General features: G+C 39.7%; 1 protein-coding gene across 1 annotated transcript in view; it reads left to right on the forward strand.

Moving 5' to 3' along the window:
- The window catches only part of SERBP1 (SERPINE1 mRNA binding protein 1), a 40,631-nt gene extending 26,415 nt beyond the window's left edge, over nucleotides 1–14,216 (forward strand). The window contains exons 7-11 of the mRNA XM_019528287.1: nucleotides 781–958; nucleotides 4,854–4,901; nucleotides 7,230–7,403; nucleotides 8,053–8,091; nucleotides 11,248–14,216. Coding sequence (XP_019383832.1) covers nucleotides 781–958; nucleotides 4,854–4,901; nucleotides 7,230–7,403; nucleotides 8,053–8,091; nucleotides 11,248–11,304 — 496 coding nt within the window. The 3' untranslated portion in view covers nucleotides 11,305–14,216. The remainder of the gene's footprint in view (nucleotides 1–780; nucleotides 959–4,853; nucleotides 4,902–7,229; nucleotides 7,404–8,052; nucleotides 8,092–11,247) is intronic.
- Nucleotides 14,217–15,245: the final 1,029 nt, after the last annotated feature.

Consider the following 15,245-nt stretch of genomic DNA (forward strand, 5'->3'; position numbering starts at 1 on the left):
CCTTCTGCCCACCACAAGTCCCATACCTACCCACCCCCACAGATGCACCTACCCCCAACTACATACAAGAGCAGGACTTCATTTTAAGCTATTGTGCAATCACCTCTATGCTACACAAATTTATATAAATCAGGACAAAAATATTTTTTTAAATCAATTAATATTGTAGATGTTTTCTTTTAGAATATAATTTGGTATTTTTCTGGTTCTGAGGCAGCAAAACCCCTTGCTGAAAGGATTACTTCTGGGGGGCAAGGGGAGGGAGGCACTTCTGGTGGCAAAGGTCAGGGGTTAGGAGGTGGGACTTCTGGTCACAAAATGACGGCCACGGGGCAGGGCACCTGTCATGGGGTGGGGTGGGGCAACCCATGCGGCCCTCTGTCCAAAATAATTGCCCGCCCCTGATCTAATGTTTGTAGAAAATAGCCTTAATGAGGTGTGAGAGAACTTTTAAGCTAACTACTTTTGACTGATTTACAGTGCTGTGTTCCCATGTGGTTCCTCTAAGGCAGCTTGTTCTGCTGTTCTTTTGCCCGGTCTTCATTGTCTAGAAGAGACTTCTTTTTCTTAATAATTAAGAATCTGTGAACGGCAACATGCTTTTTGTAGGGCAGCATTCTTTACAGACTTAATGGGTCTAATAAATATTACAAAGTCTGTCACATACAGAGTTCTGTTCTGTCACTACACTGCTTTTGAATTTGCTACACACAGGTCTTTAAAATATGAATGAATAGAAATCTAAAGTCAGTAATTATAATATAAATGAACTTATTACAGAGAGAATGAGGTTGAAGAGGTTAAGGAAGAAGGTCCTAAAGAAATGACCCTGGATGAATGGAAAGCTATTCAAAGTAAGGATCGTGCAAAGGTTGAGTTCAACATCCGTAAACCAAATGAGGGTGCTGATGGGCAATGGAAAAAAGGATTTGTTCTCCATAAGTCAAAGAGTGAGGAGGTAAAGTAACATTTAATGGTATTCAAGAGTATCCAGATCTTATTGTTCAAATACATAAGTACTGTTCTGACTTTACAAATTTTACTCCTTGGGATTCCAGGACTGTCAGTAAAACTGCTGTCTAAAAAAAAATAACAGGATGATTTGTTAACGAGTGCTAAAAGTTGAAAGCAACATAAATAAGATGATGCTAAATATGATTGGTTTCGTTATTGAGCCATCTCTCCCTCCAGCCTAATGGATACAGGTTTTTTTCGATAAAGAGTTGAGAACAAAAAATCTGGGAAGCTACTGCAATTTTAATAGACAAGAAAACTTATCTCTCTTACTTAGTTAAACTTTGCCTTGCAACATGTATGTTTTAAATAGTTGAGAAACTTCAAAAGCCACTTGATAAAGCCTGAAATTAGCAACAACACAGTATTATTACTGTTGTGCTCACAGGTAGCATTTAGTGCATGGGCTTGTGCAGTAGATTCTATAGTAATGTGGGAAGCTAACTGTCCAAGCCTGGAAACCTTTTTAAAGTTAATTGACGAGTTGATTTCATAGTGTACACGTCCTGATATGTTGTGGGCTCTGTATTGCTAGAGCACCTTTAAAAATGGACAAACCATATATAAACTTATTTTGCAATGTTTGGCATTGTAACGGTTATGAACCAGAACTAGGGAAATCTTAAATTCTAGAATCACTCTCTAATCCACATACAATTTAGTAAATAATCAGTCCTTAGGTGCTCTGGTATTAAGAGGTTCAGAGTCAAATTCCTTTAATTTCCAGGTAAGGGGAGCAAATGCTGTTTTTTAAAGCAGCCTAACCGGTAGTTTAAAATGGCTTCACATAACATTAAGAAAGCTTCAAAGTTAACTGCATTAAGAATTATTTTGTGACGAGTCTTAGCTTCTCTGTTTTCTTCCCTTTAAAAATAACCTATGTTGTCCAGTAACTGTTTATAGAATCTGCTTTTAATCTTTTGTTGGGTACATTTTTTTTCTCTTCTTTTTAATTAAACTGCTTTCGCTCTTAGCAAATATTTTCTTCTATTTTATGTAGAACTCTTTTAGGCATAGCTTACCCCTCTAACCCCCCACATTGCTATAAATGAAGATACTAAGCCACAGGTCTGGGAAGACTTGGGTGTTCTGTTAATACTGTGCTTGTGGCTGTATGAATTCTTGGTTCTTATGTATCCTTTATGTTTACAAGCTTCCATTTTACTTAAGGTGATGAATATCTGAAGCTTACTTTTAAATTATGTGACTGTATGGAGCAACCATGTTGAAAATAAAACTTTATTTTCTTTGAAATTTTGCTCTTTTCGTAAAATACAGTCACAATTTTAAAGAAACTAGAGGCATTGCTGGATTTAGTATTTCATGAGGATATTTCTGTCAGTGTAAGCATATATGTTGCATAATTTAGCTTAGACATTTAAATTAAGAATTTATTAACAAAAAAGGAGCACAGAAGTAACAAACTTACACTTTAGGTAGTGTTGAGTTGTACGGTTTATAGTTATTTATAGTCAGTGGAGGGAATGCTGGGTTTAATTTTGGGTTTATTGGCTTTCTCAAAATTTACACTTGGATTACTTCCTGGGTTTGTTGGCTTCTACAGTAAAACCTGTTCTTGCTTGCTTGTTTTATCCTTGCTCACTCTCTGGTTAGCTCTTTCCTATCCAGAAGCAGTCTGCCTAGATCTTTATCCTACCTGAGCTAGTGAGTGGAGAAGAAATCTGGAAAAACCCAAACTTTTATTTACCTTTTTGTAGAGGCTTGTGCGTATGTAAGCAATCTTATTATGTTTTATGATCTCTAACTCTTCACTTGCAGCCATGTTGGAGACTCCCAAGCCATGTTTTGTTACCTGCAAAGGCAGAGAAGCTTCAATGTTTTTGCCAGATCTAAACTATAAAAATAATTCATTAATAGTACAGCAGTACTTCAGAGTCATTTATCTGCAGATGGGAAGATGTATATTGTGTCTTTTATCTTAATTAGTGCAAATTTCTTTTCTCAGATGTGAGTTAAGTGAATTAAAATGATTCAGTAATGGAGGTAGAGATGCAAATAATCTTGTCCTCCCAAGACAAATGGCTGTACCTTTTAGATTCTTGTGTTTTAAAATAGCCCTTAATTTGCAGTCATAATGTCAATGACTAAAGAATGAGTATCCCGTTTTAATAACTGAGGCTTTTCAAACTAAGTGAGCTTGTACAACTGTTGATGTGACTTGAATTTGGCTTTCCCTTTCTAGTTTAGGAAAGAGGGCGACTGTTAAAATAACCCATCTGGACACTATTTCAGTTGCATAAGTCTCTTCCACACCCTTGCCTGGTTTTTGTGGAGAATGCCAAACTTTGTTGGCTAGTGCTCCACAAGAGCTTCCTGTAATTTGAAAATCCAGAGTGGCATTAGCATGAGCTCTCTACCAGCCAGTTGAGCAAGTACTATAATCTACAAGTTAAAACAGTAATAACTGTTCCTGCTCCTTTTGGCTTCTTATACCTTCTTGTCAACAATGAAACAAATGCTTAGTGGAATGGAATAACTGCATGTAGACCACTAGTGCATACCTCTTTCTGATCAATAGTAGTCAAACAGTAGTTCTCTTACAACAGTAGTTTGGTTTATCTAAGTTCTAGGCTTCCTTCCAGGTCCTTTTAATAAGACTATTGTGAATGAATTATCAAAATGTATCCTACCTGCTTATCTTGGAAATCAGGTTGAATGGGCAGTCACTTACATGGGCTGTCACTTACTTCAGTGTGTGGCTCTGAAGGGATGAGAAGAGTATGTTGTGGGGAGCACAAGTACCCAGGGATTTTCTAAGAATAGAGAAGATGTTGGTTCAGTCTTGTACATCTCCTTAGTCTTTCAAAAGAAATGTTTCTCATGCCAGCTTTTTTTTTTGGCTTTTCTAATGAGTTGGTGGCTGACTACCTGAGCTGTTTTCTTAAACATGCAGAACAAGAGGAGAAGGAAAGAGAAAAATATAATTGTCCAGCAAAATTAGATTGCACCTTTTAAAATTGGTAGCAATCTATTGAATTTTGGCAACCGTGATCTAGTCTGAGACCTTTTTCCACAGAGGTCTTAAGCTGAATTCTATTATAAAGCAAATCTTAAACTGCACAAGAAAAATGATTACTGAGTTGAACATCCAAATTGTTCTAACAGCACTTGGAGGTGGGGACCAAAACCCAAATGTGGGTGGCATTGTGAAAAGTTCTTTATAAGTTTTGAGGTTTTAATGATTTAAGTGGTACTAAAAAAAGCATGTTGTCACATGTCGTAAGTAGTTTCTTGGGCTTCTTTTCTTTTGTTGTCTGTCATGTTATGATGAGAGACTGTTAAAATGACTTGTCTCCTTTGAAAATATTTAAAGCCTGTAAGCTTCCTTTTTTTTAGTTTTTTGTATTGCCCATCATATAAAAAAAATGCTAGTTCATATACTCAGGCTTATGTTAACTTTGCAGTTAGGGGATGGTGCTTAAGATCCAAGCTCTGTACAGATACTTATCTTGAGCAGTTTTCAAAAATTAACCTGCATGTCCTAGGGTCTTATTCCATTCTTGCTGCAGAGGTATCGGAGCATGAGTGACAGATTCATATATCTGTGTTCCTTTGTGAGACTTGTAGCATAACTTTTAGTTTGCTTATGGTTGAATCGAAATGCTTTACTCAAACCTGCAGTTATTCACCATCCCGTTGTCTTCCTGGATGCTCACATAGCCATTGATCTCATTCTCCTGCTCCTTCATGTACTCACTGGCGTTTGCATCCAGCAAGTTCACATGACATTATTACCTGTTTCTGTATGTAGTTGAGTCTCACTTCTTTTTTGTTTTGTTCCTTTTGTCTCTTTGGTATGGACACACGACTTTCATCAGACAAAGGCGATGACAGAAATGCAGGGGAGTCTGCTGGAATCGAATGAGGTACTGACCCTTTACATATATGATTAGTGATAACTTGCATTTAATGTAATCTCATTAATTGGGTAATTCTTGAATGAAGATCTTTATATTTTATTGCTATTTATATATGAAATATAAAGATCTCGATCAGATGCCCTACTTCATTCTATATAGAATGAAGTAGGGCATCTGAGTAGATACCTGCTGGAGCTCTTCTGTCTCTGCCTCTTGTCTAGCTGTGTATCATGTACGACTACTTCATAAAACAGTATATTTGTTTCCCAGATGATTAAGTTTAAAGCTGTTCTCACCATAACTGCTTGCTTCCATAAATTGCTCCCCTCTTATTTCATATCTTGTCTTATACCTTGGGGCGCATCTCCTTTAGCTAGTCCATAAAGTTCTGTTTCACAGTCTTCAAGACCATTTTTGCTATGATACCTACATGAAATCATCAACTGATAATGACTAGTCAGCAAACTTCTGAATATTGTTGATGCTTTATAAACTATTCTTGTAAGAGTGAAAAAACTGTTTAGAATAATCAGCCTTTGCATGTCATATGGTACGACAATTATATATTGTTTGTCTCTTCCCTTTCCCTTCAGCTTTCATTTTATTCCTTCTGTACGATTTAAGTTTTTTCAGAATAGGAGCAGTACCTTTTTGCCTGCTTTCATAGATCAAGGACAATGAGGCTTAGATATTTAGAGTTTTTAAGTACTACCCCAGTTAAATAAATAGGATTACTTTTTCATGGGTATCTGTAGTGGCTCAAGTTGTAATGGTGTATTGTTTGCTGCTTTCAGAAATTCAGGGCACTCTTGGTCTGAAATGAACAAACATTGGATTTTTTATTTTTAGCTAAAAGGAGGGAAGATTCTCCTTGAGATTAAAGTATTTTAATATAATATGCTGATAATTGTCAAAATAAGGGCAGAGTTTTAATTCTTCATTTATTATAGTTTATAGTCATTTAAGTATAGATGAGGTATGCAGAACAGGCACGTCTTTTTTTTTCCTTCTCTCCATTCTCTCTCTGCATTTTTTTTATGTCTAGTAACTTTTATGTACATAGTGGTGTATATGTTTTATATACAGATGATTCCTATTAATACGTCCGACCTTACTGACTTCTGTACTAGGAGCTAGGGTTTCCTAAACATTTTATCAGATTCCAAATACCTAAAATATCTGGAGCCTTCTGGAACTTTAACTTGGAAATAAATTCTCATGTGTTTTCAATTGGTAGGGTCCTGTTATATTTTTCAATTCATATGCCAGTTGGTTCTGTATTTAAGCATGATGTAGGAGCTGCTTGTTGCTATTATAATGGCAGTATAGTTTGCATAACCTAATAAAGTATCTTTTTGTGGGTGGTCCAGCATAGTCAGTCTTCCTTGCCTTGGGGATTATGAAATGAAAGAGGTATAAAGGGACTGTGCAGACAAATTTTAAAGTTAAGTACTAAATACATGGAAAAGAATAACTGCTAGGAATCGACAAGGATGCTAGAAAATTACTTTGCTTGTCTTTTAAATGAAATGTACTTTCTCATGTAGTGTGCTGCTGAATTCAGCTGGGGGGTGTATCTGAGCCCCTCACCTGGGGGGGGGTGCTCCAGTTCACCCACCCCACCCTTCAGCGCCAGCTGAGGAGCCCCAAGAACAAGCTCCCCATGCTGCTTTCCTTCCTCCCCCCCCTTCTGAAAACAACAGCACTGGCTGAGAGCCCTGGCTGTTATGGGAATCTGGCTGCAGGTTCCCAGCTGGCAGCTAGGTTCACTGTTGGTTCCAGGGGGAAAGGGAACTTCTGTTTGGTCTGGGGTCTCAGAACGCTTTGCAGAAATGGTTCTGAGTTACAGCTGGGAGCCGTACTTCTATCTGCACCCTCACTTTATCCTGGCAGAAACTACCCTTACTGTATTTCCTCACACCACATAGTACAACTTCCAGCAGCTTTTGTGTGTGGGGAGGGGAGTGCCCTGTTGCATGTGAGAAAATACAATATTTGATTCAGACCTTAAATCCTCTTGTTCCGAGGATTAAATAGTGTTCAGTTTAAACTTGGTTCAGAGAATGTTAACATTGCTGTATATTAGCTTGTACGTTGCAGAGTTTCTGCAGTCTTTAGAAGTTGTGGTATTTTTCACTAGGAAAAGAAACTTCTGGTTTCTTGATCTTTGGGTTGAATCCATACCATACTTGGTACTTGCATTTAAGCAGGTACTCTAAGTGTGTGTTAGTCAGAGTCGAAGTTGGAATTATTCTGAATGGTGGTGGGGGTTTTTTAAGTTATTATTTTTTTTAATTATTACTTGATTATAAATAGCTTCATTTTTTAATGCAGGCTCATGCTGAAGACTCTGTAATTGATCATCACTTCCGTAAACCAGCAAATGATATCACATCCCAGCTGGAGATCAATTTTGGAGACCTTGGTCGCCCCGGGCGTGGTGGCAGAGGTGGTAGAGGTGGCCGGGGACGTGGTGGAAGGTCCAATCGTGGAAGCAGAACTGACAAGGTAAATGATTATTTACAAAGGACACGTTTTCTGTAGCAGGATAGTTTGGATCTCTTAAATACTTTGAGGTTGGATTAATAATCAAGCTTTTCAAGAGAACTCTGCCTTTTTTTGAAATTGTTATCATATGAGTGTGTTTATTAGCCAGTCTCTTTCTTTTTGTTTTCTCCATGGAGAGGGTGGGGGGAGTCAGTTTACCAAGTAACAAACCATTCTTAAGTGTTTGTAGGATACAAATACTGTATAGTTTTTATCCCCTTTAAAGTTTCAAGTACAAAGAGTTCCAACTAGGACTTTGGAGTGCTTTAGTATCTTTTCCTTTTTTTGTTGGTAATTAATGTATCATAATCTGTCTTTGGCAGTTGCACAGAATGCCTAGAAATAAGTTCTCATCTCTAGTTTAAGTAGTTTTATGCTATCCCTTTTGTAAAGGAATAGACTCCCAGTTTGTGGTTGTACTCCCTGTGTTTTAGACAGATACCTAGAAGACGGACATTTTTCTTGTCAAAATATGTTAAAGTTTAGAGGCCATAAATTGAGACTTTCACGTGCTCACCTAAAAATACTACTAAAGTTACCTCCTGATGCTACTGTTACAGGCTTTCAGATATGCAGCTATTTTGTGTTGACTTTGTGTGTTTTCTTCCAGTTGGTTAAGGAGTTTGACGTGATCCACGCACCCAGCCAGGTTGGTGATCTCTACTAAATAGTATTTATTTTCCCTTTGCATAGGGCTAGCAGACGAAGGTAGGGTGGGGGTATGTATATATTTGGGGTTTTTTTTTCAATGGATTGGATTTTAATAGTTTCTTTGTTTAGTTTTGATAGTGTGCAAGTAGGGGAGGGAGAGAGGTCTTTGTCATAGTAGGTGTTTGGCACCTAACTGCTATACTGTAACTCCTTTTTGAGTGTGAGCGCCAGGAGCTCTCATGAGGCTTTTCCTGCCTCTCCTGTATTTGTGTGTTGGGATTTCTGCTGTTTCTGTTGGTTTGGAGTTCCTTAACTGTTAGCAATTGCATTTCTAATTCTTGGACTATTGGGTTCCATATTGCTGAATAAGTGATTGGAGTGCTACAAATGGACCTTTTTTCCTTTCTTGGTCATAGTCATAAAGAGGTAGGGCTAGAAGGGACCTTGAGAGGTCTTTTAAAACAGCCCCGTCCATACCTGAGGCGGGATCATCATCCGTATCCAGACCATCCTATACAAATCCGTTGTCTGATCTCAGTAAAATTAATGTGGTCAACCCTGACACAACACAAGACCTACCCCAACCTGCCACATGTAAAGCAGGGGGACCTAGGAGGCCCACATCCTTCTGTTGTAAAGGTTAATATATAGGAGTGCACCAGTAGAGATTTTGGGGGGCCAGTACCGATAGAGCACTTTTAAGGAGGCATATTGGCTGATACCAGTCCAATTTCCGATACAGCTGTGTACAGCTGGGAAGTTGGTTGTGGTGGAAGGGGAGGGGGGAGAGAAGAGGCACGGGGAGGCGCAGCTCAGTACCCCTCACAGTGAGGGAGGGGGCGGGAGGCACCTGCCACTGCTTGTAACACGAGGGTGGGCAGCTGCAGCTGGGGATGTGCCAGGCTGTTCTCAGTGGGGGCTGGGCTTGGGGCAGGGGGCTGCAGCCACCTCAGATTTTACTGTAGCCCTGCTCCCAGTGCAGCCCCAATTCGATGATCCTCCTCCATCCATACTCTGGGGGAAGAGCTGGGAATGTGATAGGTATGCGGCGGCACTGGAATTGGGGCCATGGTGAAATGTGGCTGCAGCCTCTTCTGTAGCCCCACCCCAAACCCAGCCCCCACCAAGAAGAGCCCAGCTCCAGCTTGCAGCTGCAGCCCATCCACCCCACCCCATGCAGATCCGGGGGCACACGCCTTCTCCTGTGCCCGTCTGGGGTGCATGCAGTGGCAGGAGCTTCTTCCCCAAGTTGTGGCTCCATCCCCTGTCCCAACTGGGAAGTGCGTGCCTGCCCCCCTCTCTCACTGTAGGGGCATTAATCTGCACCCCCTCCCTCCACCTCCCCCTTCCATCACACCAGGCTTAGCAGTGTGTGAAGAGCTGTGTGCAGCTGGTAGGTTTTGCTCTTTGCTGCCTGCTTGCTGTGCTGTGGTTGCGCACGCACACACAAGCATTTATTGGCTGCATCAGGCTGATTTCTGATGCAGCCAGTTTTCTTTATATTGATACTGATCCAATATTGAACTGGTGTATCGGTGCACCTCTGTTATGTGTGCGCAGCCAACGCGCACAGAGGCATGGCCCTCTTCCTGGGAATATGTATATGTACTCCCAGGAAGAGGGCCATGCTGCCTCCTACAGAGTGGATACCAGTCTGACCATGGGGTAAAACTTTGTTTCTGACCCCAGCTATGTCTTGGGAACATTGGCCCTCACCAGCCTTGGCTGCAGCCAACAATCTGTACCTCGGCTTAGGCCAAAAAGTACTGCTGACACATGTAGCGGGGGGAGGGAGAGAGTGTTTAGGGAATTTCCTCCCAATCCCACGCAGCAACCAGCAAAGCCCAGAAGCATGAAAAATATCCATAGTAGAAGGTAGGCATAGCTACATGTAGATCATTCCTGACCAATGGCTGTCCAGCCTCTGCTTGAGCAGCTCCAGTGATGGTCAGTTCTCATTGTCCTAACTGGGTGCATTTATATGTGCGCTTCACTGCAGTTTACTGCAGCTCTGCAGTAAAATGTCACCATTTACAGTGGAGTACTTGCGTGCATTGAAATGCACATGTGGATGATGAGGGGCTGGCTGGGGCATGGGGGTGCTAAAGTGCAGGGGCTGCCTGCTGCCTAGCCCTGCACTTTAGCACCTCTCATGTCCCAGCTAGCCTCTCTGCCACCTGATGCCCAGAGCCCTGGGCTGACCCCCAAATATGACAGTTGGTGTCAGAGTTCATTGTTCCGCCTTAATTGCATATGTAATTCACCCACAGTGAAAAAGCTTTTCCTGCTATCCAATGTAAGCCTCCTTTGCTGCAACTTTAAAACCATTGGTCCATGTCCTGCTCTCTACAGCCAGAGAGACAAGGGTTTTTTCTTCTTTTTATAGCAGCCCTTCAAGTATTTGAAGATTGCTTCCATGTCTTTCCTTGCCTTCCCCCCTGTTGAACATGCCTAGCTTCTTCAGCCTCCTAGTATGATTTGTCTTCCAAGCCTTTTTATCATTTTGGTGTATGACCACTCCTTTTTCCACATATTATTGTGTGTACACGTGGACACACACCCACGTGCAGTCGAGATTATTCGGAAGCCCTTTCATTCCAGACTGCCATTGTATTACTACTCAGGCACAGTAACTAAGGTTTTATAGAGTTTCGTTAAAGATATGCTTGACTTTTATCTTGGTGGTTCAGTGCGTCTTTAAGTTTAATGTATATTAGCCCTGAATCTGTTTGATCTTCAACTAGAGTTCAACCAAATTATTTTACAAGCAAGGAACTAACAGCTTTTTCCACACGCCCCCCTTCCCCAAGAGGTACAAGTGCTATGAAAGCTGGCAGATGCATTAAAGGATGTGACCATGGTTGGTACATGTCTAAAATGGATCACTTAAATCACTAGAATAGCATTAGTAAAATGTTAGTGTGGGAAAACTTCAAATAGACTACCAGTGTGATTTATCATGGGGAAAACAACCTTAAAACATTTCAGTTATCTCTTGGTCTATATCGACTAGTCAGTTTTACTTTACGGAGTCTGTTAGCAAGTAGGCACTGTTCTTGACAGTTTCCAGCCAAAAAAAAAAAAAAAAGATGAAAATTTATAAAGACTCCGAACTTTGCCTCTCCAGGTAACTTCTGTACTGTTTTTCTTTCAGTCAAGTGCTTCTGCTCCTGATGTAGATGACCCAGAGGCTTTCCCAGCTTTGTCCTAAACCGGATGTCATAAGCCAACCCTGACCCATCACTGGGCCCTCCTCTACGAGGCTTGCATGCTTAAGGATCCTAAACAACTAAGAAATTTTAAAAAAGGGGACTGTCATTCATGCCATTCACACCTAAAGACTGAATTTTATCTGTTTTGAAAATGAACTTCTCTTGCTACACAGAAGCAACAATATGGTAGTCAGTTTTGTATTTAGAAATGTAATGGTAGCAGGGATGTTTTCATAATTTTTTCAGAGATTATGCATTCTTCATGGATACTTTTTTGTATTGCTGCTTGAAAATATGCGTTTCCAAACTTGAAATATAGGTGTGAACAGTGTGTACCAGTTAAGCTTTCACTTCATTTGTGTTTTTTAATTCAGGATTTTAGACATTTTCCCTGATCTACAAACTGGTTTTTAAATATTGCACACTTTCTGTTTCCTTTAATATCTGCTTAGCAGATTTTTATCAGTCCATGGTTACTTGGGATATGCAAACCTTAATTTGGCAAATTGTTAGTACTGTGTGGAATACTAACGTCTGGTATATTTTAATTTAGTTTTAATACTTAATTTCAAACTTGGAAAAAAGTCATTTTTTCATCTGTTTGGTAGTTTGTGTATGCAAGACCCTTACTCAAAATGGGTATCAAATACTTGAAAAATATTCCAAGCACATTGGTTCAGTCAAGTAACTTTGTATTGATCCAGCAGTGATGTGTGGATAATTGGCCTTAAACAATTTTTAAAATGATATATCCCACCTTTCACTTTACCTTCTTTAGCTGTATTTCCTCCCTTCAGCAGTTTTAGATGTTTTGCTGGTAAAAGTTGGTCTTGAATACTTAATATTCCTTAAGCATCCTGGAGATAGGAATAACTTTTCCTGTTCCACAGGGTTGGGAAAGGGGAATGGGCAGGGCATAGATTTCTAGTAGTCTACTTCTTTTACATCTGGCAGTGCAGTGGATTTTATAAATGCATCAGTTTTTGGTGTATTTGTAATGCTATTCCATTAGCTGCAGTCCTTGTTCTGAAGAAACCAAAGGGCACTGCTTTGTTGGGAAAGAGAAATATTTGACTCATGGAAGTCCTAAGAAAAAACTGCTTCAAAAGGTGACACCTGCAGTCTGCATGGGGTAATAACCAAAAACACGTGTTCTCCATCTCATTCTGGATTTTTTGCTCTAGTATTTCACCTTTTGGTCTCTGATTGCTAGCTGACGAATGAATGTTTTTCATGGTGCGATTGTAAGAAGCTTCACTTACACCTGTAAAATTTCTCATAGGTTAACTTTAAACCCTGTGAACAGGAACGTTACCACTTCCAAAAACACACGGAGTTGAGAGAATGACTAATAAAAATAATTTCTTAGGGTTTATTTTTTGGCTGCAGCATATTCTAGGAGACTAGAAGCAGGATTCTCATTTTATTTAATGTTACACTCTAAGCAGCTTATTACACATTTGTAGTTTCTTAACTAGGTAGATAGAAAACAGATGGTAATGCCCTATTTTTTTAAAGCTGTACAGGACAGGCAAAAAGTATTGGAGACCTTTGAATATGAAAATGGCAAACTCCTTAATTGTGATGTTTAGTTGGCTTGCTTTATCTGAAATGTTTTCTACAAAAACTTTGTGTTGATGTAAACCAGTGTTAATATTGGGCTAGAGACACTTCATGCACTCGCCTATCGGTTTTAAAAACAGTGGGCTGAGAGAGGAGGTGGCAAGTTTTCAAATGAAATGGTAACATTTCTGGCGCCTGGTTCAGTTCTCTTGACACTAAGTTATGTCTTACGTAGGAGCCTGGCATTAGGCTGTTCTTGTGCCTGGCACCAAGTAGTAAATTATAAGAAATTTTGCTTCCCTGTCCCTTTTATCATGGCACATTTCCTGTCAGAGGTACGGTGAAGGCTTTTGAGATCTGTTGGGAGCACATTTTGATTATGCAGCCACACAGATACCTTCATCTTGGTCCATGCTGACTGAAAAACTTTCTGTTCTATAGCTCCCTTCTTTTACACAAACACACTGCTGTTTCCAGACAAACCATGCTACTGCTGCATTTAGTCCAGCATTTTAGGGTCCCAATAGTGTGATGTGACTTCGTCGTAGACGTTAGTGTTTCCATTTCTCCCACACTAGAATATAGAGCAATATCTTGCATAGTATCACACTTCCCATGTTTTCAAGACAGCCTGTACTTAAAATTGGTCCATCTGTTGTTCTGATAGATGTAAACTTGCCTCTTTCAGTCCATTTGTGTCAAGAACTAAAACTGTGAACATCTCTCTAATATTGGTGGGTGTTAACTGAAATAAAGGTTTATTTTCATGCTCTTTTTAAAAAATGTCATGAAAACATCTTAGCATGAATCCATTTAGATGAAAGCGCCTCTTTTAGTATCTGTCCCAAATGCTCTAAATCCTTTGGTGGTGGTGGTGATGCTCTGGCACTCCCACTGCTATCAATGGACTTTGTGTTGAAAAAATGGCTTCTTCCCTTGAATAGTTCCAGTATTTCCTGTTAGTGAGTTTTATCCTCAGTTACTTCCTGTCCTTTTACTTGCTGTTTGTGCCAGACAGAGGACTAGATCTTATATCTGAACACATTTTTAAAAAGGATGGGTTAGGACAGAAAAAGTTGCATCTTTAGTGTTGGAGGCACATGGGCAGAAGCATATGACTTGAATTGGTTATAAATATAATTATTTAAAGATTTGTGCATGAAAGTTCATCTTCAGTTTTTTGACACTGCTCCTGATAGGAAAACAGAGAGAAATAAATGCAAGTGTTGGCCTTATGGGAAAGAATGAGAGCTATTCCAAGGAAAATTAAAGAAAAAGAAATCTGTGTGGATATATGGTGTTTGCACCTGTTAATTTCAAAGATCACTATAAATACTGTCTTATAATACCTTTTGCCCGTTGAGATTATTTGCATACCCATACTTCTTGTTTAAATACATTCAGGATATGTGCTTAAAGCTGATACTTCAGCATTTGCTAACATTTTATGTTGAAATGATTAAAAGAACAGTGTCGCGATTGGAGCAGCCACGTTTTGATCTGCCCTACCATTCAGGTAAATAATTTTCTTCCTGAGTCTGTTTAATATGTACTGCCTGATTTCTCCTGGCCCTGATGAGAGGTGGTAGTCTTGCTGGTTTCTGCATTAAAGATGGCAGGCAGTACTCCTGCTATTGCAATTAAGATGGGGAAAAGTGTTCTGATTGCTTCAGAATGTTTGTTTTTTTTCACAGTATGGAGTTAAATATTTAGAGCTCTTAAGTCTGGGTCAGTTTGGGGTGGATAATGCCAGTCACTACAAGCTTGAATAAGACATAAGCAATTTTCAAATGGAGGCAGCTAGTAAAACTCATAGCAGCAAAGAAGAAAATACATTAATTGTTTAATTGATTTTTTTATGATTAACTTTAGAATTAACTGTATTGAGTGCAGTGATACCTAACCCAGGTTGCTAATGCTAGATGAACTGACAACTAAAATGGCTTTTTTTAGATTTTTGCTCTCAAATGCCAGGATATGCCTAGTGTGCTTGTGTATGGCTGTCATCTGGTGCTGACTCGGCGGTGATGTGCCTAGCCAGCATTGTGTAGACTTGTTGGCTATAAGATGTTCCATGCAGCCCGTGGAAACAGATCTTGGATGTCTGGGCCACTGTTTGCAACAACTTCCTTTTTAACTTTTAAACAAATCAATGGACCCACAGGACTGAAGGATGCTTGCATGAGTTACTTATCAGCATGGCCTAGAACCAATGCAGTAAATTACTAGGGTGGGCAAACAATATCCTTAGGGATGCTTGTTATTTCTCTGACCCCTTGAATTCATGGTTGTTCATGCATCATTCAGTATAATTTACAATTCCCTAATGCCTCACCAGTGATCTGGCTGGCTACAGCTTCATAAAGTCTATATAACA

Source organism: Gavialis gangeticus, unplaced genomic scaffold (genome assembly GCF_001723915.1).
Source record: "Gavialis gangeticus isolate Ggan-Ray unplaced genomic scaffold, GavGan_comp1, whole genome shotgun sequence".
Classification (NCBI taxonomy): Eukaryota; Metazoa; Chordata; order Crocodylia; family Gavialidae; genus Gavialis; species Gavialis gangeticus.